The sequence below is a fragment of the Salmo salar genome, chromosome ssa12 (genome assembly GCF_905237065.1).
Source record: "Salmo salar chromosome ssa12, Ssal_v3.1, whole genome shotgun sequence".
In the NCBI taxonomy this organism is placed as follows: Eukaryota; Metazoa; Chordata; class Actinopteri; order Salmoniformes; family Salmonidae; genus Salmo; species Salmo salar.
The window spans coordinates 54,118,034-54,144,214 of record NC_059453.1 but is presented as its reverse complement, the minus strand read 5'-3'; the positions used below and the strand labels follow the sequence as shown (position 1 = coordinate 54,144,214).

Genomic DNA, 26,181 nt, shown 5'->3' with positions numbered 1-26,181 from the left:
AAGCAGCCAACAAGTGCTCAGCATATGTAGGACCTCATTCAAGACTGTTGGAAAAGCATTCCAGGTGAAGCTGGTTGAGAGAATGCCAATAGCATGCAAAGCTGTTATCAAGGCAAAGGATGGCTACTTTGAAGAATCTAAAAGATAAAATATATTTTGATTTAACACTTTTTTGGTTACTACATGATTCCATATGTATTATTTCATAGTTTGATGTCTTCACTATTATTCTACAATATAGAAAATAGTAAAAAATCAAGACAAACCCTTGAATGAGTAGGTGTGTCAAAACTTTTGACTGGTACTGTATATAATAAATTACACTCATACAATGAAACTCACAGAAAAAAATCCATAAATTGGGTTTACAGAGTGGGACAGTTTTATTTTATTCTTCATCTCAAGATAACAATAGCGACATGTACAGAGTGGTCACTGACAGACAGAAAATGAAGATACATTAATTAAAGTCACGTGTGTCCTCATGATGACAGAGACACCTGGACTTTATGTTTTGTCCGACCTTGTCGACCACATCAACTGATCTCAAAAAATAGTTCAAAGAAGAAATTGCAAAGATCAGATGTCGTTTTTTTTGTACATTCACACTGTGGCCTTTAGTTCAACTGGCTAACCGTGTCTCTTGTCCTTGGGAGCTCCACATACAGCAGGTTGGAGGTTTGATTCAAGAGTTTTGTGGATCACTCTCCTCCTTATGCTGGGATCATGGAGCAGAGATTGGTTTACTGTAGTTCACTGCAAAGAGGTTCATGAACCATGATGGAAATATTGAAATATGTGCCAAGATGAAATGATATATTCTATATTTTAATGTGGCCTTATTGGTCTTTCATTAGTCAATTGGTCAACCTGATTTTATGTATTAATACAGCAGGTAGCCTAGTAGTTAAGCGCACTGGGCCAATAACCGAAAGGTTGTTTGTTCGAATCCCTGAGCCGACTAAGTGAAAAATCAGTCAATGTGCCCTAAGTTCTCCTGTAAGTCACTCTGGATAATGTATTAAGAGAGCGAGGAAACTAATAGTTTTGAGCTTCTCAACTGCAGCTGAATTTCAGATGTGCTAACAACTGAGAAGGACGCACCACTGTATTTCAGATGTGCTAACCACTGGGAACGACGCACCACTGTATTTCAGATGTGCTAACCACTGGGAACGACGCACCACCCACTCATTCAAAATCACACGTTCGCTCACAGAAGACAGAAGACAGACACAGACAACCCATCATCCCCCACTATAAGAACGACATACACTTTATCACAATGCATTCAGTAGACTGCTACAAGGATAACATCCTGGCTCTCATAACAGCTTGTTACGGCTGCAGACAGCTGCTGTAGGAAAAGTGTGTGTAGTTTTGTATTAAAAGAATAGCCATATTCATCAGGCGTGATTTTCAGGAGAGTTGTTTTGGTTGAAAGTTGCTATGTACAAGATCCTATCTGAAAGTATTAAAAACACTAAGTACATAGAGCTCCGTTTCTTTGTACTGATTCCTTTTAATCAGGAATGTGTATATTCTCCCAAAAAGCATGTGTATTATTAACATTAAACTGAAACAAAAATAATTTTTACATTATATAAAAAAAAAAAAAACATTAAGTAAAGGCTGAGATAATTCCAGCAGAGAGTCATGATATGAGTTCTCTCTGTTTCACTGTACTCTGAACCTAGCCTGGTCCCCGATCTGTTTGTGCTTTTGCCAACTCCATTTTCAATCTAAGCATTGCATGACAATTCCATAAGGAATTGTCAAGAGAGCAGAAACAGACCGGCACCAGACTTCTCTGAACCCACACACATAAAACCCAACACAACCAGGCCTGTTCAGCATAAGGCAAGAGACTCCTATTCTCAGGCAGAGGAACTAAGACGAAGAGGTCCTTTACCGTTAACCAATAACACTGAAACACATCACTGTCAGTTACTGTAGCCAGGTGCATGGTGGAACAAATCACACCTTTCACTTCATTTTAGAGACGAGACCATTTTTACTTTGTGTTAAACAAGCCAATTCACCCATGGTACATTCTGTCAGGTACAAACGTCCAACTTCAAATAACGACTAGCAACCTTAAACAGGTATTAAGCCTGTGGAGTGGCATTGAAGTGAAGAACGGCACTAGGGATGCATCTCGATACTCTAAAGGGACTTCCTCGGCTCAACTCTTCATCTTTACCTGAACTGATCTGGACAGACAGGATGTGTGAAAGCAATATGGTGGATGGATGCCTCTTTTAACCAGTCTAGTTCTTTCAAATCTGTGTGAATGTAGGAAAGGAGAAAAGGGGGGGAGGAAGCAACAGTAGACTACTAGTGTGCACCCTATAGCTACAGCACAGTGCATGGCACTAAACTAAAGGCTGAGCGGAAATCTACAGATCCAACAGGGAGGAACTGTTAGTGGAGGCAATGGCTAGATTCATATTCAGGGAGTGAATAATCAGACAAAACCCACTGGAAACAAAATATACAAGTTGGATATTGTGTGCTTTTACATCATTTCTGTGCTCGATGAGATGTTTTTAAAGAACATACTGCTGATTTTAGTATTGAATTGTTGAATCGCATCTTTTTTTTTTTTCGTGGTTATGTTCAAAGTTAAGACATGAAAAGAAAACCTAACACTAAGAGTCAATACATAGGGTCTTATAAACATGTTATATGAGATGGCAAGTACTGTAGCATTCATTACAATTCATGGACATGTGTTTTAGTAAGATACATGTCAAACGGAAAAGCGTGTGAATGTCAATGCGTGCTAATGCGAGGTGACCTAGGAATAGCCAATTCAAATATGGTTAAGTAACATTGGGAATAGCTAGCTTAAAGTGATTGCAAGAGTTACACTTTACTTGATCTCTCCATCTGACCTATCCAACTGATCAGTTGCCATAAGCAAACATGACTGTTTGACATAACTTATGTCACTGTTATGACAGTGTCACGTAGGACTTTTAAAAGGAGGGTTCAAGTAAAATGTTGCAAACTGATATTGGTGAGAATATGTACAACTCAAAGCAGGGTACAAATCTACCCCAAATAACACGATATCAATCTTATATTACATTGTTTTTGCATTTGGAATCGGAACAGACATTGACTGTGATATGAGAAAAGATGTTTGAAAAGCAGCAAAAGTAAACATGTTCGTTTAAGACCGTCACATTGGTGTACTTATTGTCAAGGATATCGAACCTGCATGAAACTTTATTGATTTATATTGCATCAATACGGAACAATTTCCTGTAATGTCATATTATTATATATCTCAGTTTTGCTAACTTGTGAGCTGACCTATGTATTAAACATATGTTTCCTTCATATTGTAGTGGAATGCTTTTCCTTCCAGTTAGGTAAAACATGCAAGAGAAAGGAGAAATGACTGTGTCCAATAAATCTCAACAAATAATTGGTCAGAGCTGATCACCTGATCAGGTTTTAGAGACAAAATGGCCACCATGTTGCTATGGGCACAGCTGTGAAGCTACAGGTTAGTAGACAGAATGAGTGAGTGTCTGTGTGAGTAGTTTTAACTTTGAACGACAGGCAAACATTATTAATTTGAGCAAGTGAAAATATATTACCTCATTGACCAAAATCTCATCCAATCAGACCCACACTGTACAAGTATAGTATATATCCCCAAAAAATAACAAAAAAATATGCAACAGTCAATGCAAACAATAACTACTCAGTGGGTGACTGTCAAGAGTCAACATTATCCAGTCTGAAGTACATGGTGTAAAAAATGCATACTAAAACAATTCAAACAGTGCAAATCATAATTGTTCACACTTTACAAGAACATAATCAGGTAGGTGGGGATGGAGGGGGGGGGGGGTTAAAGAGTAAAATGTAGGGATCTCAGATAGCTAAAAAAAGGAAGGAGAGTTGAGGATGACAGGACTGCCCCTTCTCTTAGCCTCTATTCATTCCATGTACACAGATCCGAGTAGATTGGATGTTTAGAAGCATTGTGGTGATGGCTCCATATTCGGCCATATTGCTCACACCTATCCAATCCTCTCAGATCTGTGAACACCAAGAGGCCGGAGTGAAACGAAGGGACTAGAAATGGAACCAGGGCGATGAGAGAAGGGAGGAGTGGAGGGAAAGGAGGGGGAGAGGAGAGAGCAGATGAGAAGGAGGGGTACGGTTGGTCTCAGAGTTGTGGTCCTGGAGGGGAGAGGAGGGGGTCATCCAGGAAGTTGAGGCCTCATGTTGTTGTTGTCCTCCTGGTTCTGGAATGCTGGATCAGCCACTGTAGTGTGATGTCTGCCAGAAGATAGAAACACAATTGTTTTGTTTGTTTCAATTACTCCAACGACACAAAAAGTATAAAAGGTATAGTTATCAGGCCATTATTATGTAATTACATATCATTAAAAGGGAAAGGGGATACCTAGTCAGTTGTACAACTGACTGCATTTAACCCAACCCCTCAGAATCATTTAACCCAACCCCTCAGAATCATTTAACCCAACCCCTCAGAATCATTTAACCCAACCCCTCAGAATCATTTAACCCAACCCCTCAGAATCATTTAACCCAACCCCTCAGAATCATTTAACCCAACCCCTCAGAATCATTTAACCCAACCCCTCAGAATCATTTAACCCAACCCCTCAGAATCATTTAACCCAACCCCTCAGAATCATTTAACCCAACCCCTCAGAATCATTTAACCCAACCCCTCAGAATCATTTAACCCAACCCCTCAGAATCATTTAACCCAACCCCTCAGAATCATTTAACCCAACCCCTCAGAATCATTTAACCCAACCCCTCAGAACCATTTAACCCAACCCCTCAGAATCATTTAACCATTTGTTTTCTTACCGATGTTGTCTTTTTCCTTGCAGGAGATTGAGTAACAGCAGATCTCTCTGTCCTGGATGGCTGACAGGTTCCTGTGTGAGGGCAATGTTAAAGAGAGAAAAACTTAAATTACCCAGACAAACAGACAGACAAACACAGACAGACAAGGACAAACACAGACAGACAAGGACAAACACAGACAGACAAGGACAAACACAGACAGACAAGGACAAACACAGACAGACAAGGACAAACAGACAGACAAGGACAAACAGACAGACAAGGACAAACACAGTAGATTATGCAAATCATGCTAAAGGAAACGGCAGAGCTCCCATACTCACATCCTTTCAATCAGCTCCTTCTCATCCAAGGCACCCGAAATATCTCTTTTGTTCCCCAAAACCAGTACCTGAGAGATATAACACTGTTACTAGAGCTGTGTAGTCCACTAGGAGCTGTGTAGTCCACTTGGAGCTGTGAACTACATTACACAGGCTAACGCTGTAGCACAGTAACTAGAGCTCATTCCAAATAACATTTGGAAGCCAATATCTGCTAGTGGAGAAACAAAGGCAGCTAAAGAGAATTGATGTGAGTGGGGAAATAGCTAGCTAGTGTCAGAACAACGTTATCCATCTTCCCTCTCTCATTTAAAATGGCTGACAGCCACACTCCCCACGGCTTTAAATAAACATGCCCTCACCCCGGTCAGCAGCAAGTGTGATAGTGTGCGATGTGACTCGTGTCATCCATCCCTGTGTGCTAGGCCCCCATCGTCATGTCTATGAGAGCAGTGATGTGTTTAAAGATGTAAAGATGACCCGATACTAACAATACTCTGAGAATCATTTGCCATCCGGTCTGGATCTCACTGCACTGCCCAGGTCTGCTAATGGTCACCCCCCCGGCCCCAGACAGAGACACACAATCCCCTCCCTCCGTCCTTCCCCCGCCTCCATGCCTCCCTCCGTCCTTCCCCCACCTCCGTCCTTCCCCCGCCTCCATGCCTCCCTCCGTCCTTCCCCCGCCTCCATCCATCACTGCTACGGCACTAGCCTCGGAGATGCTAGAAAATCTGCAATGCTCAACCACCACCCAGTTGTTTGCTCTGTCCATTCGTCGCTCTCCCGTCTCTCTTAAACCTCTACTCGTTCTCTTCCTCTCCTACGCCCGCCCCTCGAATTGTCTACAGTTCAGGTCAAGGTGAGCCTCTGCTGCCCAATACCTCCACACTCCACGATACCTACACTCATATTGACCTCTTCAGTAACGTCGACACACCGATACCAATATCATATTTTTGTACAAGGCTGTACTCACTGGGATCCCCTGTAGCTGGGGTTTGTCTAGGAGGTTGTGTAGTTCATTCTTCGAGGCCTCAATCTTCTCTGGGTCTGCAGCATCGACCATGTAACTGAGAGAGGAGAGAGAGAGAGAGATTCAGCATTACGTATTACTGCATGAGCATGTGAAAGGTAAAAATGGCACATGGATCTTACTCTTCAAAGGCTGATGAGTGTGTGTGTGTGTGTGTGTGTGTGTGTGTGTGTGTGTGTGTATACTCACACAATGGCACTGACTCCTCTGCAGTATCTCTCCCACATGCTCCGGAATCGAGGCTGACCCCCGATATCCCACAGCTGGAGAACAATGGAACGTAAGCGTACAAACACACACACACACACACACACACACACACACACACACACACACACACACACACACACACACACACACACACGTGGACTCGCTCTCAGTCTCACGTAACCTGACGCGTATACACACTATCAGCATGAGCACCAAGGACAAGTCCAGCTCATCATCAAAACATTGCCTGTGTTCTCGTCATCAGGTCTGACGCTCTGACCTTAATGGTGACGTTGCCCTTGGTGATCTTCCTCATGTTGAAGCCCACTGTAGGAATCATGTCCTCGCTGAACTGTCCTGACTGGAGGGAGAGAGGGGGGAGGGGGGGGTGGAGAGAGGACAGACGGAGAGAGCGACCGTTAGACACGCAGTACCGTTCAGCAGACACATTCATCATTATTATTATTATTATGAGCCATATTGGACGATGATTGCGGAACTCAGAAACATGACTGCAAGTCACCTGATCCCAACGGCCAGCAGCACTTTCATCACACTCCCCAGGCTACGTCATCAGATGCATCCTGGGAGGTGTGTATGAAGAAGAGTAAGTAGGGTTCCTGTACCGTACACTCTCAGGTCTCAGTATACAGTGGATAGACCTATGTACTTTGTTTCTCACCTGAAAGCAAGGCGGTAGCGTATTTCATGAAGCAGGATCAATGAGTTATCTAGCCACCTTTGGATACAACGAAATAGGCCTAACTTTCTATCTTATACTAAAGGGAAGCTAAAGTTATCAAATGAGGTAGTAATACCAATGACTCTTTCTATAAAAGGGGCAATGTGTGGTTCAAGCAAGCGATAACAAAGCAGTCCACCTACCGCAGATATGGTAAACAGCTGAGGGACGGGGCTGAAGAAATGTAGCCACTCTCAAATTCATAGACAGAGCTATGGATGCAAGGACTGGCCATGCATGAGATCAAAGTTACAGTCTTAAACATATGTTGAGGCGCTACAGTTTACATACAAGAGTAAAACAAAAACAAAACAAAACGGGGTACGACAGTTGAACTAATCTCACGAGGAATTCAGAAGTTATATTCATCAAGAATCAAGATGAATATTGAGTTGTTTCAGACTACCGTTGTGAGAGTAAGCTGACTAGAACTCACTGAAATAGCAGACAGGTTCCACGCTGAAACACTGGGTCAGATTCATGGTGGGGGGGGTATCATGCTAGGTGTCTCTGTGTCCGACAGGATGACAAGGCTATTGGGACTTTGAAAGATTGACATTTTGGCGCAGGGTTGAAGTTGATTCTAGACGCTGATCTTAGGTCCATTTTTCATTTCCCTCCACTTATGTTTAAAGGGGCAACCCATCGGTTGAAACCGTAACAAAGAGCGTCCCCGCCCCTTTCGATAAAAAGCTGAGGGAAGGGGCTGGAGAAATGTAACTACTCTCAAATTCATAGATAGAGCTATGGGTGCAAGGACTGACCATCCATGGATATCAAAGTGATAGATTGAACCATGTTGAGGCTATATAGTCTTTGTTTACATTGACTTTGTTTACAAAGGTAAAACAAGCATATATATATATATATATATATATATATATATATATATATATATATATACATACACACACACACACACACACACACAGGGGTTTCTGATGGGGTACGACAGTTGAACTAAACTTATGAGGTATTTATACGTTTTATTCTTCAAGAATCAATGAGTACATACCATTCCAAAAATGGATGTAGCAGCTGCAGATTAGCCCTTTTTAAGGTTAGGAACGGGGAGGGGAAAGTGGATGTTTGATCTGTACCTGCGGTAAACTTCACCCCGGAGCTGACATTTCTGACTAGTCATTAAATCTGCAGAATGCTGACACCAGAGTTCAGCCTAGACAACAACTTTCAGGAAAATGTCACGAGTTCAGCTGAAAAATGACTAAACATACGCAGGGGTAGTGTCATGTTAATTTCCAGGTCTAAATCCGTTCACAAATATAAACCAAATAGTGAAACTATGAGTAAAATGCATTATGAAAAGACTCCGTTTGAGGCGCTTGTAGTAGGTTAACTCAAGAAGAAAGCCTTCATCTTGTACTGTCGGAACGCTGCTACTGTACTCTCTCTGACGGACAACCTTTTCGAGCTGAGAGCAACACAGGAAGCAGAGGGAATGGCTGCCCGTTAAATGAACAACTTGAAGAGCATCCGCTGCAGTTGTCCTCGTGCCGTCATTACAAAACAAGCTTATTCCACACCACCACCTGATCCACTTTGTTTATGAAGTCAGTTCGGTTGAGGCAAGGTTAAATAAGTATACTAAGTAAAAGTAGGACACAAAGCCATATCTCTACTTGATATCAATGTTACACTTTCACTCTATAAGGCCTGAGACTAGTGTAATTTCCGTCGTCCCGGGGCGATGTGTTGACCTGATCATGCTGTAGAGGTGTCTCAGACAAGACTAATGCAACCTGGAACTATATTTCAGCCAGACTGACACATTACTAGCAAAGATCTGTTCAGCCAAGGGAATAAGTCTCTCAGACTTTCAGAGGCTGGCAGGGGGTTCATACACTTGTGTGTAGGCCTATCTGAACTGTGTGTAGCCTGTTTGTGTAGTTCAAATAAGAAACAGCCCGACGATCAATTGGGATCAATGGACACAAATGTGGCGAGCTTTACCTGCTGTGTATTTCCTAATGCAAAAGCTGCATATGTCCCAATGCAAAGATTGATTCCTTGTGAACTTTGAGCTCTCAATCAAAACTGTGATTTTGACCAAAATCCCTAGATTAAGATGTAAACTTCCATAACAGTCCAAATGAAATGATAGCAAAACTACAGAAATCAATTTTTATTCAAAGGGCAAACATTCCTGGATATAGAAACCCCAAACAGGGAGCCTATGTAAAAAAGGTCAATAGGATTTGCCTACAGCCAAGCCTACTGTTTTGATCATGGAGTGACCCCATATCAACTTGGGAGGAAATAAGTGAGGCCTTTGTTACTCCTTCATAACCACTAAACAACATCTGACGTAAATATTGGAGAGGATCTCAGAGTAGGTAGACTAGTGGTTAGAGCGCTGGGCCAGTAACCGAAAGGTTGCTAGATCAAAGCCCTGAGCTGACAAGGTAAAAATGTCGTTCTGCCCCTGAACAAGGCAGTTAAACCCCTGTTCCTAGGCCGTCATTGTAAATAAGAATTTTTTCTTAACTGACTTGCCTAGTTAAATAAAAAAAAAGTAAAATCTCTCAGTGGATGCCAGAGCAGCCCTTTGATTTTTTTCAGGACTTCCTCAACACTGTCAAGGAGGGCCATTGTCCTCACAACATTGTATCAACGTCACATGGAACTCAGTGTTAAGTCAGATGCCATTTAAGCATAATGTCACTCTCTGTCTATAGATGATATAATTGGGGTCCTGAGTTTTTCCCTGACAGCGTGACCTGAACAGAAAAGGAATAGGGCCTTGAGGTTGTCCTGGTCAGGTCACATGGTAAGAAAAGACTCAGAGCCCTAGCTATAATAGATTGCATTTAGCTCTCTTGATCCCAGTCTGCATCTCACCTCATCTATCCCATCTTATATGAAAACATATTTGTACATAAATCAAATTTGATTAGTTACGTACACATACTTTGCAGATGTTAGCGCAGGTGCAGCGAAATACTTATGTTTCTAGCTCCAACAGTTCAGTAATACCTAATAATACACACAAATCCAAAAAAGAAAAGAATTAAGACATTTCAGAACACGCAATGTCAAAGTCCGGAATAAATCTATATGCATATGATGGTGTGTATAGACATTATGGACAGTATATGAATAGAAAGGGTGTGTACAGCAGTAGCTACAGTTGAAGTTGGAAGTTTACATACACATAGGTTGGAGTCATTAAAACTTGTTTTTCAACCACTCCACAAATTTCTTGTTAACAAACTATAGTTTTGGCAAGTCAGTTAGGACATCTACTTTGTGCATGACACAAGTCATTTTTCCAACAATTGTTTACAGACAGATTACTTCACTTATAATTCACTGTATCACAATTCAAGTGGGTCAGAAGTTTACATACATGAAGTTGACTGTGCCTTTAAACAGCTTGGGAAATTCCAGAAAATTATGTCATGGCTTTAGAAGCTTCTGATAGGCTAATTGACATCATTTGAGTCAATTGGAGGTGTACCTGTGGATGTATTTTAAGGCCTACCTTCAAACTCAGTGCCTCTTTGCTTGACATCATGGGAAAATAAAAATAAATCAGCCAAGACCTCAGAAAAATAATTGTAGACCTCCACAAGTCTGGTTCATCCTTGGGAGCAATTTCCAAACGCCTGAAGGTACCACGTTCCCCTGTACAAACAATAGTACGCAAGTATAAACACCATGGGACCACGCAGCCGTCATACCGCTCAGGAAAGAGACATGTTCTGTCTCCTAGAGATGAATGTACTTTGGTGCAAAAAATTGCAAATCAATCCCAGAACAAGAGCAAAGGACCTTGTGAAGATGCTGGAGGAAACAAGTACAAAAGTATCTCTATCCACAGTAAAATGAGCCCAAAATCAACATAACCTGAAAGGCCGCTCAGCAAGGAAGAAGCCACTGCTCCAAAACCGCCATAAAAAAGCCAGACTATGGTTTGCAACTGCACATGGGGACAAACATCCTACTTTTTGGAGAAATGTCCTCTGGTCTGATGAAACAAAAACAGAACTGTTTGGCCATAATGACCATCATTATGTTTGGAGGAAAAAGGGGGAGGCTTGCAAGCCGAAGAACACCATCCCAACCGTGAAGCACGGGGGTGGCAGCATCATGTTGTGGTGGTGCTTTGCTGCAGGAGGGACTGGTGCACTTCATAAAATAGATGGCATCACGAGGAAGCAAAATTATGTGGATATATTGAAGCAACATCTCAAGACATCAGTCAGGAAGTTAAAGCTTGGTCGCAAATGGGTCTTCCAAATGGACAATGACCCCAAGCATACTTCCAAAGTTGTGGCAAAATGGCTTAAGGACAACAAAGTCAAGGTATTGGAGTGGCCATCACAAAGCTCTGACCTCAGTCCTATAGAAAATATGTGGACAGAACTGAAAAAGTGTATGCGAGCAAGGAGGCCTACAAACCTGACTCAGTTACACCAGCTCTGTCAGGAGGAATGGGCCAAAATTCACCCAACTTATTGTGTGAAGCTTGTGGAAGGCAACCCGAAATGTTCGAGCCAAGTTAAATCCAAGTTAAACAATTTAAAGGCAATGCTACCAAATACTAATTGAGTGTAAGTAAACTCTACTATTATTCTGACATTTCACATCCTTAAAATAAAGTGGTGATCCTAACTGACCTTAGACAGGGAATTGTTACTAGGATTAAAATGTCAGGAATTGTGAAAAACTCAGTTTAAATGTATTTGGCTAAGGTGTATGTAAACTTCAACTGTATATAGGATGAACCTTGACTAGAATACAGTATGTAAACATTATTCGTGACCAGTGTTCAATGACTATGTACTGTACATAAGGCAACAGTCTCTAAGGTGCAGGGTAGAGTACCGGGTGGTAGCTGGCTAGTAACAGTGACTAAGTTCAGGGCAGGGCAGAGGCCGGCTAGTGGTGACTAACAGACTGATGGCCTGGAGATAGAGATTGAAAAACAGTTTCTTCGGTCCCAGCTGTCTCCGGCTTCTAGATGGTAGCGGTGTGAACAGGCCGTGGCTCAGGTGGCTGTAGATGTCTTAGAGGGCAGGCAGCGTGCCCCAGATACTGCCTCCTGAGGATGGACCCGTTTTAGGTTGTCCGTGATGTGCACGCAGAGGAACATGAAGTGTTTCATCCGCTCCACTTCGGCTGAGCTCAAAGTCTTTGTGAGCGGTGTTTGCTCGCGTCGGCGGGCACTGTGTTTTCCTCGAAGTGGGCAAAGGTGTTTAGCTTGTCCGGGAGCAAGGTGTCGGTGTCCAAGACGTGGCTGGTATTCCCTTTATAATCTGTGATTTTCTGGAGTCCCTGCGACACACGTCTTGCATCTTAGACATTGAATTGCAAATAAACTTTGTCCCTGCACTAACGTTTTGTCTCTTTCATTGGCTTACGGAGGTCATAGCAGCTCTGTTTGTACACATCCATGTTCCCAGTCACCTTGCCATGGTTAAATGCGGTGGTTTGTGCTTTCAGTTTTGCGCGGATGCTGCCATCTATGCACAGTTTTTAGTTTGGATAAGTTCTAATCGTCACAGTGGGAACAACATCCTCTATGCACTTCCTGATGAACCCAGTCACCGAGTCAGTGTATACATCGATACTATTCTTGGAGGCAACCCAGAAAATATCCCAGTTTGATCAAAACAATCTAGAAGCATAGATTCTGATTGGTCAGACCAAAGATTTCTGTTTATAGGAGGGGAGGGGCAGAATGCATATACACGGCTGTGACGATGACCGAAGATAATTATCTCGGGAGGTAATGCGGTCTGCATTTGATGGTGAGGTATTCCAGATTGGGAGAAAAAAAAATAGACTTGAGTTCCTGAACACCATGAGTAGTTAATCATGAAATATACGCCTCCACCTTTCTTTTCCCCAGATAGTTCTTTCTTCCTGTCCGCATGATGTAGGGAGAACCCTGTTGGCTGTATGGACAGGGACAGTACATCCGGAGAGCCATGATTCCGTAAAACAAAGTATGTTACAAAGTATGTCCCTGATGTCTCTCCAGAAGGAGATCTTCGTCCGGAGCTTGTCTACTTTATTGTCCAGGGACTGAACATTAGCGAGTAATATACTCTGAAGCGGTGGATGGTATGTACACATATCCTGAGTCAGACTTAAAGCCCACTCCATATTTGTATTTTCCATCAACGGCATCTTTGAGTAGCCACTGGGATGAGTGAAATTCCCTCAGGGGTACAAACAAAAGATCCAATTCAGGAAAGTCTCATTTATGATCGGAATGCTGGTGAGTGACTGCCGATCTAATATACAAAAGTTATTTTTGGCTGTATGTAATAATGCAAGAAACATTCTGCACAAATAATGTAAGAAATAACACAGCAAAAATAAATACTGCAAAGTTGGCTAGGAGCTAGGAACAGGGCGACCATGTCTGTCAGCGCCATCTTGTTACATAGCCTATAGCCTAGCCTACAGATCTATACTTGGATATCTTAGTACGAGTGGGATCTTGCTTCAATGCTTTCACAACAACCTGGACATAGAAATGTAATGTCTAGAACTGATATGATTCCCTCTGTATTAAAATGGAACAGAACGCCATTTATGTTCTATACATTACATCTCTATCTGAAAGTGTCATCCCAAAATGTTTGAAAATTACACCATTAAAAATACACTTCCCTACTAAGTGATCATACTGCAGTCACCCATAACCTGTGCATACTGATCAGAGCATGGCCGAGTTGGACTCTGGGCCTTCAGTTGTGTAATAAAAGCAGACAGATAAAGGACACTTAACTGCCACTCACTGGGACTGTTATGAGACAGACGAGACACAAAACTGCCAGATGGGAGGATCTGTCAAACAAGGATGAGTCATTAAGTCACCATCTTCCCAAGTCCCTGTCTAGCACTGAGTGGGGAGCCAGGGCCAGGGCTGACAGCCTTCTGATTCTCACTCCTCCAACAAGACAGCACAACCCTACTCACTGCCACCTGTGGCAGCTCAACAGATACACCATAAGGATCCGGAAGTTGGGAATTGGACTGTCTGTGAAACCAGACGGATATGGCCCCGGACAGTGAGTTTGAGAGCCCTGAACTAAGTGGGCCTGGGGGATGGGCACAGGGCCGGGAATGGGCTGAGTATGGGGCAGAAAATGGGGATGGTGATGGGCTGGGGAAATCCTCTGAGGCTGGACTTGGAGCTGTGAATGGGGCAGCGGAATGAGCTGAGGCTGGGGAATTGGCTGGGGCTGGCTGAGCCTGGGCTGGAGCAGGGGATGAGGATTGGCCTCAGGTTGGGTAGGAGCAAGGGCAGGGTCTGAGGCAGGGCCTGGGTAGCCTCATAAGGCTGATTTACAGCATATCCGTGCAGCGAACATTCATGCAAGCTCGCAAGATCAGGCAGCTTGCTAGGCTAGGGGACGAAGATAGGGCTGGGAGATTGGGCTCAGCTGGAGCAGGCAGATGCAAGGAGGTGAGGTCCAGGTTTAATTTATGCGCTCTATAAACAGGTGAATTTATACACATATGACCTTCTTCTGCACAGCCTGGTTTTGTGTGTGTTCGCAGAGGGAATACTCATCAGCACTGGTAGAGGGGTGAACACACACACACTTACAGTATTAACACAAATTCAAATCAAGATAGGCTAATCATGTCCTCTTCACACAAAAATACCTGTAGAATGTACAAACCATTATACACCCATCGACATAACACACTGCAAGTATATCTACAATACTACAATCACACACTGCCCAGTGAGAGGCTTGATACAGTGTTGCAATGGAGCAGGTGAAAGGGCTGTTGTTGTTGCCACAAAGTAGAAGCAAATGAGGAGTGGGTGATACAATGAATACAGTCAGAGTGGAGGCCAATATCGAATGTACAGCCCAACTGTGACCACCTACTGGTTGTATATCAGAGAGATACAATATTTTAGGGCCCGGTGTAGCCTGCAGTGTGTAAATGTACTACACCCAATGTAGGCCTATGCCTTGGTCATTTCTGGTCCTAGTCTTGGCCTATTCTCGTTCCTTGTCATACATCCATGTAAGCAGTCTCAGCATCCTAATCCAAGACCTTGGTTTGGACATTCCTGGGCGGATTTAGCCCCAACACATTTTACACTGCACATAATTATCGAGGTTATGTGTAACATATACGCTCTCTGGTGTACAATGAAATAACAGTGCGCCATTTCAAGGTTGTAATGCTGTCTCCATCCCTCAATAAATCATATAGGCCAATTAATATACCGAATCTTCCTATTCAATTACATCTAGACATTATTCACACACATATAGTCTATTTGTTTCTAGCCGGGACGAAAAGGTCCGGATTACGAATAATGCTGCGACACTGTACCAATTGAAAAGGAGGAACGGCGTTTCAATCACGAGACCGCTACTCTGTGCAAAGGTCTATTCCCGTCGTAATCGGTACACACACAGACGGAGCGAGTGAAACTGAGAAATTACCGCTATTACGTTGACGAAGGTGGTTTTCCCCGAATACTGCAGACCGACCAGTGTCAACTCCATCTCCTCCTTCCAAAATAACTGTTTAAACCAGTCCAACAGCTTGTTGAAAAGGGCTATCATCTTGAGAGAGTGGCTGGGGTAGCAAAATATCAACTGACTGGACGTCTTCACCGCGGCTGCGATCAGATGGGAAGAATGCGAAGATGTCACCCGTTTCAGTCCTCGAGAATCGCTATATAAACGGCGGTGTTTTGATTTGACGCCTTACAGAATATCAATTGTTTTTAAAGCCTCTTATTTTCTTGCGGTCATTATTGCTTTTTTCCCCCTTCTTTCCTTCCTAATCGGGTGGGGTTTTAGATCCATGCACAGCTGATCCACGAAACAATGCGCGGAGAGGGGCGCTTTGATAAAAGGAGCAAGTATGGGTAGCTGCAGTTACGATCACTGAGGTGTAAAAAAAAAAAAAAAAAAAAATCACTCTGGAAAGTGCGCCCTCTACCGGTTGATAAGATATATTACACTAAATATAACATTTTGTGGCAAGGCAGATTCGTCTATTTATTTATTTTATACATGCAAAACAAATACTGCCAATACAAGACAAACAAGAGTAAAAATATAAGTTCGTTTTAATGCATACAATTGTACTAATTATATTATATTTAAACATCCATCTTGAGTTTTGCTACTCGAATCTGATGTTGACACTCAACTTTAATCCGTAAAACAGGGAAGTCAAGTGACATCGCAAATTCTCAAGCACCAAGAAAAGTGGGAAAAGGTTGGTCGGTCGACACGAAGCTAAATATGAACAAGACGTAGTAGATCTGTAGTTACAAATTAACCCTTAATTACGGTGAGTTCGTGGTCACTGTTTGACATATGATGTTTACTTGATCTTCTGAAATATAGCTACACCTGTTAGCTAACTAGTAACCCAAGCAGAGACTCATTTTCTTAAATATCTGACTCTAGCCACTTAGCTAGCTTTATTTGTTTACCCCACTGCTGCCACTGACACAGTCACTGCATGATAAAGGTAAAACGATAACTGGATTCACTGGGGCTCCCGAGTGGCGCAGCGGTGTAAGGCACTGCATCTCAGTGCTAGAAGTGTCACTACAGACCCTGGGTCGATTCCTGGCTGTATCACAACCGACCGTGATTGGGATTCCCATAGGGTGGCGCACAATTGGCCCTGCGGCGTTAGGGTTTGGCCAGTGTAGGCCGTCATTGTAAATAAGAATGTGTCCTTAACTGACTTGCCTAGTTTAAATAAAGGTTAAATAAATAAAAAAATGTTAGATTGACATCGAGTTGAACTTGGTAGACGCGTTCTGTACATTGTAGTTTTATGTTAAGGACATATGTCTCTGCCTGCTTAGATGTTGTCCCAACGTTTTCAACCTCAATTGTTTGTTGATATTATTGTCATGTGCAAATAACGACCACGTATTGCTTACAGTTCACGTGGGCCTCTGAATGCTTGTGTTGACATTGACATGGTGTATGTTTTTGACCACAGTCCAAGGCCAAGTTCCACCATATCATCTGGATTGTTTGTATAACTTCTGTCTGGGGTTTTGGAAGTGCTGTTTTTTTCCCAACCTCCGAGGGAATATGAGTTACACAGCAACAAACCGAAGACTAGAGACGCTGCCCCTTCTAAAATAACTGTTGACTAGATTCAGTTGGACCACGTTTGTCATGGGCACCACACTGAGTGAGCCTTGCGTCTACGACAAGCTGTCAGAGAGCATCGATATTCTCCGGCAGTCGGGGTATCGCTATGGCATGTCGGAGAGGGAGATCGAGAAGTTTATCAAACAAGTCCTGGAGACCAACGAGCCTCGAAGAGACCCGCCACAATTCCCCATCCTTCGAGCCACTATCAAGGTAAGATGTGCACACACACACAACAGATCATACATCAAGCAATGGGACTTTCGATGTCCATCAGCTAATCCTATCCCAGTCAACATATCAAAAGCACATTGCAGGGATTGACATTAAGGTTTGAAAGGCACTGGCCGTTGGGCAAGTCAGGAGTATTTTTTTTTTGGTTGCTGGAAGATTATGATCACTTGCCTGAAAATGTAGCTATTCACCTACTCAGGACCCAGAAAGAACAGACTACTGGAAACTTTGCATTTTGGTTATCAGTCCAAAAATCACCTGCCCAATGAGGAAACCTCAGAGCAGGCTCAATTTGCAGGACTACTCAGGTCACTTGCCCCGGCAATAAGGCAACCATTAATGTCAATCTCTGCATTGATCAACCATCCTCTCACTTGTCCTCATATCTCCTTGCTGTAGTTTGTGGTAGCGGTAGGCTTTCTGTTGGTGGTGGTGCTGGCCTTCACCTACCCCCAGACTCGGCCCCAGCTAGGTGTGATGTACACGGGGGGACACAACTGGTCCTCCCCCCTCAGTCACGTCAGACTACTAGCTCTGCCCATCGCCAAGAAGTACAACCTGCAAGGTACAGTTCCAGAGGGGAAAAGACCTCTGTTAGACACTATTCTTAGTTGTTCACTATAGATGGATCTTTGTTCCTAGCCAGTGTGTGTGTAATAGCTTCTGGACTGTCTCTCTCCTGTAGGTTTCCATGAGTGGTGGAGTGTGGGGGCTCTGCGGCAGGGCCTGGTCAACTGTTCTGGCTGTGCAGAGGTCTCCTCCGTGCTGGAGGTCCCCGAGACCCTCAGAGAGTCTGCGGCCATGCGCAGGGGGCCACAGCCTGTGCTGCTTAAGGTACGACCACCACTGCAAGGAAGCATTTCAAGGAAGCATTTCGTTGGACGATGTATACCATGCGTGTCCCGTACATACTGTTTGGCTAATACAACTTGAAACACTAACACCATACAAATTTACTCAAATATACATTTTAGTTCAACAGAAAAAACAACAATATCACTGAAAGGAAGTGTTTTTTTGTTAGACTGAAAATCTTAGTTAGACTGGAAAAACAGCAACGTACCTGAAAGTGAGTGTTCAGTCTGTGTATTGTTTACAGGTCCACCTCAGCATATATTGTGCTCGTTCATTTGGCTAACGTCGGTAGTCTTTTCTGCCCCGTGCCTGACGTATGTCCTCCGTTTTTATGCAGGGTGGGGAGTATCTGCGCATGCAGAGGCAGCAGCTAGAGGAGCTCTACTCGGCGCACTCCGGCTCCATGAGTATACTAGTGGAGAAAGACAACCTACTGTCACATGACGAGGGTTTTCCACAGGGCCCAGCAAACTTCACCCTGCTCTGGTACACACACACACACTAACACATATGGATGCACACACCAACGCATATATGCTGCTCTTTAATTCTATGTTACTTTTATTTTTGTAGGTATTTGTCTTAAAACCGCATTGTTGGTTAAGGGCTTGTGAGTAAGCATTTCACTGTAAGGCCTGTTGTATTTGGCTCATGTGACAAATAACATTTGATTTGATATAGATGCACACACACACACTTGCGTGCAGATATGCACACACAGAGAAACCCAACCACACCCACATATGCATACGAATGAGCATGACTTAGTAATTTAGTAAACAGGTCTCAAGGAAGGAAGAAAATAAGGATGCATTTGTCAGTGTCCTCCCCTTCTTTCTCTAGGAGGTTTACATCTGTGGCCAGAGAGAAGGTGTTAAGGTGGCTGTTCCCCAAGGCTGAGCTATGTCCCCTACTGGACAGCGCCGGAACAACATTGCAGCGTTGCCTGGTCACGCATAGTGCCAACTCTCAGAGCAGAGTGAGTCTGGCCTCTAACGAAGTCCAAATAGACAAGCATGTACAGTGACTTCGGGAAAGTATTTTCGACCCCTTGACTTTTTCCACATTCTGTTATGTTAGTTTTATTCTAAAATGGATTAAAAATACAAAAAATCCTCAGCAATCTACACACAATACCCCATAATGTCAAAGCGAAAACAGGTTTTTAGATTTTTTTTGCAAATGTATAAAAAAAAAACAGGTACCTTATTTACACTAGACCCTTTACTATGAGGCTCGAAATTGAGCTCAGGTGCATCCTGTTTCCAAATTGATCATCCTTGATGTTTCTACAACTTGGAGTCCACCTGTGGTAAATTCAATTGATTGGACATGATTTGGAAAGGCGCACACCTGTCTATATAAGGTTCCACAGTTGACAGTGCACGTCAGAGCAAAAACCAAGACATGAGGTCAAAGAAATGCTACGTAGAGCTTCAAGACAGGATTGTTTGAAGGCACGGATCTGGGGAAGTTTGGAACCACCAAGACTCTTCCTAGAGTTGGCCGCCAGGCCAAACTGAGCAATCGGGGGGGAGAAGGGCCTTTGTCAGGGAGGTGACCAAGAACCATATGGACACTGACAGAGTTCCAGAGTTCCTCTGTGGAGATGGGAGAACCTTCCAGAAGGACAACCATCTCTGCAGCACTCTACCAATCAGGCTTTTATGGTAGAGTGGCCAGACGGAAGCCGCTCCTCAGTAAAAGACCCATGACAGCCCGGTTGGAGTTTGCTAAAAAGTACCTAAAGGACTCTCAGACCATGAGAAACAAGATTCTCTGGTCTGATTAAACCAAGATTGAACTATTTGGCCTGAATGCCAAGCATCACGTTTGGCGGAAACATGGCACCATCCCTACGGTGAAGCATGGAGGTGGCAGCATCATGCTGTGATGTTTTTTAGAAACAGGGACTGGGGGTCTTGTCAGGATCGAGGCAAAGATGAACAGAGCAAAGTACAGAGAGCTCCTTGATGAAAACCTGCTCCAGAGCACTCAAACCTTCACCCCAGTCTGAGGTTCTAACTTCCAACAGGACAACGACCCTAAGCACACAACCCAGACAACGCAGGAGTGGCTATGGGACAAGTCTCTGAATGTCCTTGAGTGGCTCAGCCAGAGCCAGGACTTGAACCCGATCGAACATCTCTGGAGAAACCTGAGTAGCTGTGCAGCAACGCTCCCCATCCAACCTGACAGAGCTTGAGAGGATCTGCAGAGAAGAATGGGAGGAACTCCCCAAATACAGGTGTGCCAAGCTTGTAGCGTCATACCCAAGAAGACTCAATTCTGTAATGACTGCCAAAAGTGCTTCAACAAAGCATTGAGAAAAGGGTCTGAATAGTTATGTAAATGTGATCAGTTTTTTTTTTTTTTAGCAAATTATTTATTTAATCCATTTTAGAATTGGCTGTAACGTAACAAAATGTGGAAAAAGTCAAGGGGTCTGAATGCTTTCCGAAGGTACTGTATGTTTGTTATGGTGTTTGTCTTGATTCAGCTGTGTGCTGTTACAGTGGTATTGTGCGTTTGTGTTTCAGGGGGTGCGAGTGCAGGGCTGGCTGGTGGTAGGAGAGGGCCTGCCCACGGTTAGAGTGCTCCCTGTCCACCACTGTCAGAAACACTGCAGCTCCTTCAACCTCTGGCTGGGACCTGGAGATATGGGTGAGAAGAACACACACACACACACACTGCAAGTATACTGTGTAATTACTGTGTAATATTGTAAGTATACTGTGACCATTATTAATTATTTGAATCGTGTGTTTGTGCTAGGCTGTAACCAAAGCCTGATTTAGACCTATACAAATTTGCATTTAGTTTGACCTCATTGTGACCTTTGTGCTTTGACCCTGCCAGTGTACGCTGACCCGCTTTACTGGCAGATGGAGCTTTTCCCCGGCCGAGACCAGAACATAGTTTGTGATGGCTCCACTTTCTGAGGGAGGAGAGGAACAACTGAATGGGAGGAAGACGGAGGGAGAGAGTGAAGGGTTCTGTCATACAGACCTCTTGAAACTCCACTCCAGTCCAGATATCTGCATACTGGCTGAGAATGTCACTTCCTGTAGAGTCAGGGTGTGATTGGACCTTTTAATCGTCCCTTGCAGGCTAGTCCCGCCCTCCTCTAGGTATGGGAAAGCACACTCACCACAGGTACAAGATAGACTGAAGAAGTCTTAACACATCTCATCTCCCCTACCCTTCTCTGGCCTAATACCAAACTCCTCTCGAGCCCCTACTTGTGCCTCTTCGTTGATATCCCTTCGCAGATCTAAGACAACTGGATGGTTGTAAGCAGGGAGAGACCACTCTCAGGCTTGGAGGTGTGTGTCTCGATGAGGAAGAGGCTGGAATGTTCTCAAACTCGGACTGTTTGCCTCAGAGGAAAAATGGAGAGTGACTGATCAATTTTTTTTAACAGCAGGAGGTCTCGCCTCTGTTTTGTTCAGTTGGAATGTTCAAGATTGTTGTGGTTATGTTTTTTAGTTGTGATCAAATCACACAGCCACAACAGGAATAATGGGACAGTTTTGTGGCGCTGCCCTCCCTTCATCTACTCACTCTTAAACCGGACCATATTCATCACCTAAGTTCAACATGTCGCTGCTAGTGTAACAATGACAGTTGGTTAGGAAGATGTATGAAATTGATTTGTCAGTTTGGTGAATTACATTTGATTACTGAAAGTGCAGATATTGTATTTAATATATAGTTGACGATAAGTGCTTGTGCCATAATTTCAGAAAGACTGAAATGCTATTTCTTAAGGTTCTTTTCACTAACAGTTTTTGTTTTGTCACTGCTTTTTTCCCCCTGTCATCCAGTCTCCCGCGTGAGCACTAACAAGCCGGAATTTGTTGATGTCACAGTGTTTGATGTTTTGTCACTAACGTTATAGACCCAGTCGGTATTAGATAAAACGTTGCGGCCCTGCCGCTTGTGGGGAAAACAACCTGTAGTTACCTAAGTTACCCCATTGGTTCACAGCCAAAACATTTTTCAAATGCAACTTTCTTGTTGTTTCAACATTGCTTGCGTTCTCACTACTTAGAAAAAACAAATATTGTAGGGCTACCCTCATGCGCCTTTTCACGATGGTGCTAGCAGCCGAGTGAGCGCTACCGACCGGAACATTAAGCTAGCCAAGACCAACAACACACAAAAAAAAAAAAAAGTATTGAATGTCGTTACAAACGGACTATACTAAACAAGTTAAATGTCTTACCTATGATTAAATGTTTTCCACACACATAGCTACGTGTAGCCTACTTCGACACCAGGTCCCCACATCTCCCACGCCGAGAACAGCCTGAAGCCACAGGGCTCTTCTCGCAGGCTCTATTTCCCTATGTGGGAGCATTTGGAACCGCTGGTTTTGACTTTTGACCTGGTTACATGTCCATTGAACAACAGCAGCAGCTTTTCGCCATGTTTTGTTATTTCTGTTTACCAAAGAATTGACGACAAAGTTGGCTCTTTTACACTGGGGGTCAATGGGAAATAAGTTTTTGTTTTCCCCGATTTGTGGGCAAGGTTGAGGGGAATTCCTTATTATTATGTGAATAGCGACATGGACTATCGATGTTCAGAGATTTGATCCAGTTGTATAGTCAACATAGTGTTTATGGAGTTTTAATCTCTCAGAATTCACCATTGTCACGTTATGGCCTTATTGTTAAGCTATATTTTAACATTTTAAATGAATCTGTTTTTCAGCTTCCCTGTTGGAGCTGCCTTCTTTTATCATTATTTATTGTTTCAAGTTCAAATGATGTCCATGTACTGGAACCTAAGCTATTAAGTGGTTATTACTCTTCACCTCTTCATGACTGTGGATGTATTGGCATGTACTACTTCCATATTGCATAATACATACTATGAATGCATCTGTTCTTTGGTAGTACACATGTCCAATTCCCTCCTTCGTATGAACTCGGAGGATAGTGCCAAAAATAGTCTATTGAAGAAGTTCTATTTTTTTTTTACCAAATCTAAAAAAAAATATGTAAATGGCATGTTAGAAGGGTCCAGACATTTTTTTTGCGATTTCACTTGTTTTTGAGGAACTTATCCAAAATAGAATATAACGTTGCTGAGACAATTTCATGTGTACAACATTTAAAGAACTGCATCACTATACTGAGAGCTTTTCCGTTTTTAAGTATTTGGATGTTTTTGGAGATTTGTTCATGTTTTTTCAGTGCCACCATCCTGCATAACGAGGAAGTGAATTGCTGGTCGAGGTAAGTTTCTCAAAAACAAGTGAAATAGCAAAAAAGTTTCTGGACCCATAACATGCCATTTATATCCACCCATCAAAGTTGTAGGATATAAATTAGAATCCACATGGGAAGTGGCTCTCGGTTTATCTCTCCTGTCTGAAACCCAGTTGGGTGGGTGCGATATCTTTACCATTACATCTTCTTTGTTACTCAAAATCTAGTTGTGGTTCAAGGCCCTCGGCTTTGACCAACCAATATCACCTCCTTCCTAAACCTGACACATTTCCCTTGAGTTCAAGCTTGCCTTTTTCTTATCACGCCTCACTGTATGTCATTGCATATATTATCCTAGCTACAGATTGTACGCCAGATAATGTGATAGAACCAAAGATTTTTGGGGTCCAGTAACCAAAGACTTTTATAATAGGTTATATCACATTATCTGGCATACTATCTGTAGCTAATATTCTCCCTGTTTTCTTTTTCTGTTTGCAAGCTCGAGGCTCCTTAATTTGGTGTCCTTCAAGCAGTCCACTGTGGGTTCTTTGTATTGAAAATGGGGCAATGTATATCACTGGCTTTAAATGTGATTACTTTGGTGAAAGCGGCAATTCAACTTTTTTTTATTGTCTTTGAACAATAGTTTTGTATGATCAAATTGCAATGTGAGTCAAGAATTGGACACTTGTTTTGGTTGTGTGTGCTTAATAGGTGTCATGGAAATCAACACTTTAATTTGACTAATGTATTTTTGATATCCCTTTAAATCATGTTGCAATAATTTCCATGTTGGATCTTAAAATCAGAGACCATTATATCAAATAGTTTGATTTCATGCACTCCAGTGTAGTCTCTGACTTCCTTAATGTGATGCGAAGCTATTTTATCAAATTGATTACCTAACGTTTGATTGATTACTTGATTGAATTAAACGATGCAACAATTAACTCGTTAATAACCTGGGGCACCACGGAAGAGTTAGTTTATATTGAGCGGCTATCTCCCAAATCCATTCTTAAATGGTGGCAGGTAACCTAGTGGTTAGTGTTGGGCCAGTAACCAAAAGGTTGCTAGACCGAATCCCTGAGCTGACAAGGTAAAAATCTGTCGTTCTGCCCCTGAACAAGGCAGTTAACCCACTGTTCCTAGGCCGTCATTGTAAATAAGAATTTGTTCTTAACTGACTTGCCTAGTTAAATAAAGGTTAAATCATTTTTTTTTTAAATACATGATCTTTTGTCAATCAGTCATTAATTATTCTTTACATAATATCAGTCTCATCTGAAAGTCATAAAATTCTTGGTTATCTGCACGAACCCAGCCTTTACTATGAATCATCCATACACAAATTGGCTCAATTATTTATTTACTAACTAATTAAACATTTAGAATATACAATACATAATAACATTATACAGTAAATACCATCCCCAGTGGACTAAACAAAAACAGTTTGGTTATAACATGATAGATTCAGAGGGTTAAGGGGGGGTTCAGAAGGAAGACTAAGGAATGGGTCTCTATCGGGCATGGGAAGCTATTCTCACAAATGCCTATGCCACTAACGATCGCTCGTTCGGAGAAAGGTAATGCATTGTATTTATGTGAAGCTGGCTTCGATAGTTGAGCTGGTGGTGTGAGGCTCTGGTTTGCCCAGTTGATGTTGCCATTGTCCTTTTGTAGATTCTTCCGGGTCGTTGTGGAGTGAGATGTTGTGATTTTCTGTGTCTGTCAATATTCTTACTAGATTTGCTACCTTTCCAGCTGCAGTCGGTTAGGCTGTAATCTAGGACTCACTTCTTGAGTGATCAATAGTTCAGAGTTCATACCATTTCAAGTGTGGAGCAAGCTCTCATGTGTTCTGGCCTGTAGGGTGGAAATTACAATTAGCCCTTTTTAAACATGAGGACCTCATGGTATTTGGAACTGAGGTGACTTTTCGTCGCAGGAGCTTTTATTCTAGAGTGGAAAAGGGGATGGTTCATCATTTCCAACCAATGTCTATTCACTTGGGTGTGGCTACTGACTGGGCACAAGTTACCATAAAACAAAGATTTTCATTTTAGAAGACTAAATCACATTATCTTTTGAAAAGTATTCTTATACTTCGTTAGACATTTTATCCCACATTCAGTTGCAAGCCTCATAACTGAGGAACCTGTCTAAACAGAGTTAGGGTAATGTGGCCGTGTTGTCTTTCATGAGGTCACAAACATGAAACAAAACAGACCGGGTCGTAGCTGGCTTCTCCACTGACCGTTTCCACATTCTCTAAATTAGGAATAATGTTTAATTCTCCAATTCGGGGAGGTAGGAGTATTTGGCGGGAGAGTCCCTTTGTCTTACTGTGACACTCCATACTGCATGTTGCAAGGGAGAAGAGGGCCTCTGCCAGAAATGTATGGAGCTGTTGCAAAGTCATAACACTGCCCCCTCCTAACAGGAGGGGGCGAGGTCACATCTCTGCTAGAGGGCTAGCGTCATGACATCTGTCAGACGCTGAATGTTAGGATAATATTTATAAATAAATGTGTTTTCTGCTCTACTGTGA

General features: G+C 42.8%; 2 protein-coding genes across 3 annotated transcripts; one reads left to right on the top strand and one right to left on the bottom strand.

The window, feature by feature from the left end:
• Nucleotides 1-359: 359 nt before the first annotated feature.
• On the bottom strand, nt 360-16,073 carry LOC106565109 (ADP-ribosylation factor-like protein 8A). Of its 2 annotated transcripts, none has more exons than XM_014131848.2 (7): nt 15,628-16,073; nt 6,716-6,796; nt 6,415-6,488; nt 6,169-6,262; nt 5,190-5,257; nt 4,867-4,937; nt 360-4,302 (listed from the first exon to the last, which is right to left on the bottom strand). In XM_014131848.2, exons 1-7 carry the CDS (start codon nt 15,748-15,750, stop codon nt 4,244-4,246), a joined length of 570 nt encoding a protein of 189 aa, XP_013987323.1. In that variant the 5' UTR covers nt 15,751-16,073; the 3' UTR covers nt 360-4,243. The 2 variants fall into 2 exon arrangements, with proteins under 2 accessions (XP_013987323.1, XP_045547459.1); XM_045691503.1 differs by having other exon boundaries at nt 15,637-16,073.
• Nucleotides 16,074-16,089: 16 nt separating this feature from the next.
• On the top strand, nt 16,090-26,181 carry LOC106565108 (bombesin receptor-activated protein C6orf89 homolog). The gene is made up of 8 exons (XM_014131847.2): nt 16,090-16,489; nt 17,159-17,529; nt 17,950-18,115; nt 18,236-18,384; nt 18,743-18,891; nt 19,249-19,384; nt 20,946-21,069; nt 21,265-26,181. The coding sequence occupies exons 2-8, from the start codon at nt 17,341-17,343 to the stop codon at nt 21,345-21,347; spliced, it is 996 nt and encodes a 331-aa protein (XP_013987322.1). The 5' UTR covers nt 16,090-16,489; nt 17,159-17,340; the 3' UTR covers nt 21,348-26,181.

What these genes read in the sequence shown, in the direction of transcription:
- LOC106565109 (XM_014131848.2), bottom strand. Translation starts at nt 15,750, where the DNA reads ATGATAGCCCTTTTCAACAAGCTGTTGGACTGGTTTAAACAGTTATTT. An exon ending in CCTTCGTCAACGTAATAGCG is followed by an intron (nt 6,797 to 15,627) that starts GTAATTTCTCAG and finishes CTCTCCCTCCAG; the next exon opens with TCAGGACAGTTCAGCGAGGA. An exon ending in CAAGGAAAAAGACAACATCG is followed by an intron (nt 4,303 to 4,866) that starts GTAAGAAAACAA and finishes ATCTTCTGGCAG; the next exon opens with ACATCACACTACAGTGGCTG.
- LOC106565108 (XM_014131847.2), top strand. Translation starts at nt 17,341, where the DNA reads ATGGGCACCACACTGAGTGAGCCTTGCGTCTACGACAAGCTGTCAGAG. An exon ending in GTGCCAACTCTCAGAGCAGA is followed by an intron (nt 19,385 to 20,945) that starts GTGAGTCTGGCC and finishes TTTGTGTTTCAG; the next exon opens with GGGGTGCGAGTGCAGGGCTG. An exon ending in GCTGGGACCTGGAGATATGG is followed by an intron (nt 21,070 to 21,264) that starts GTGAGAAGAACA and finishes TGACCCTGCCAG; the next exon opens with TGTACGCTGACCCGCTTTAC.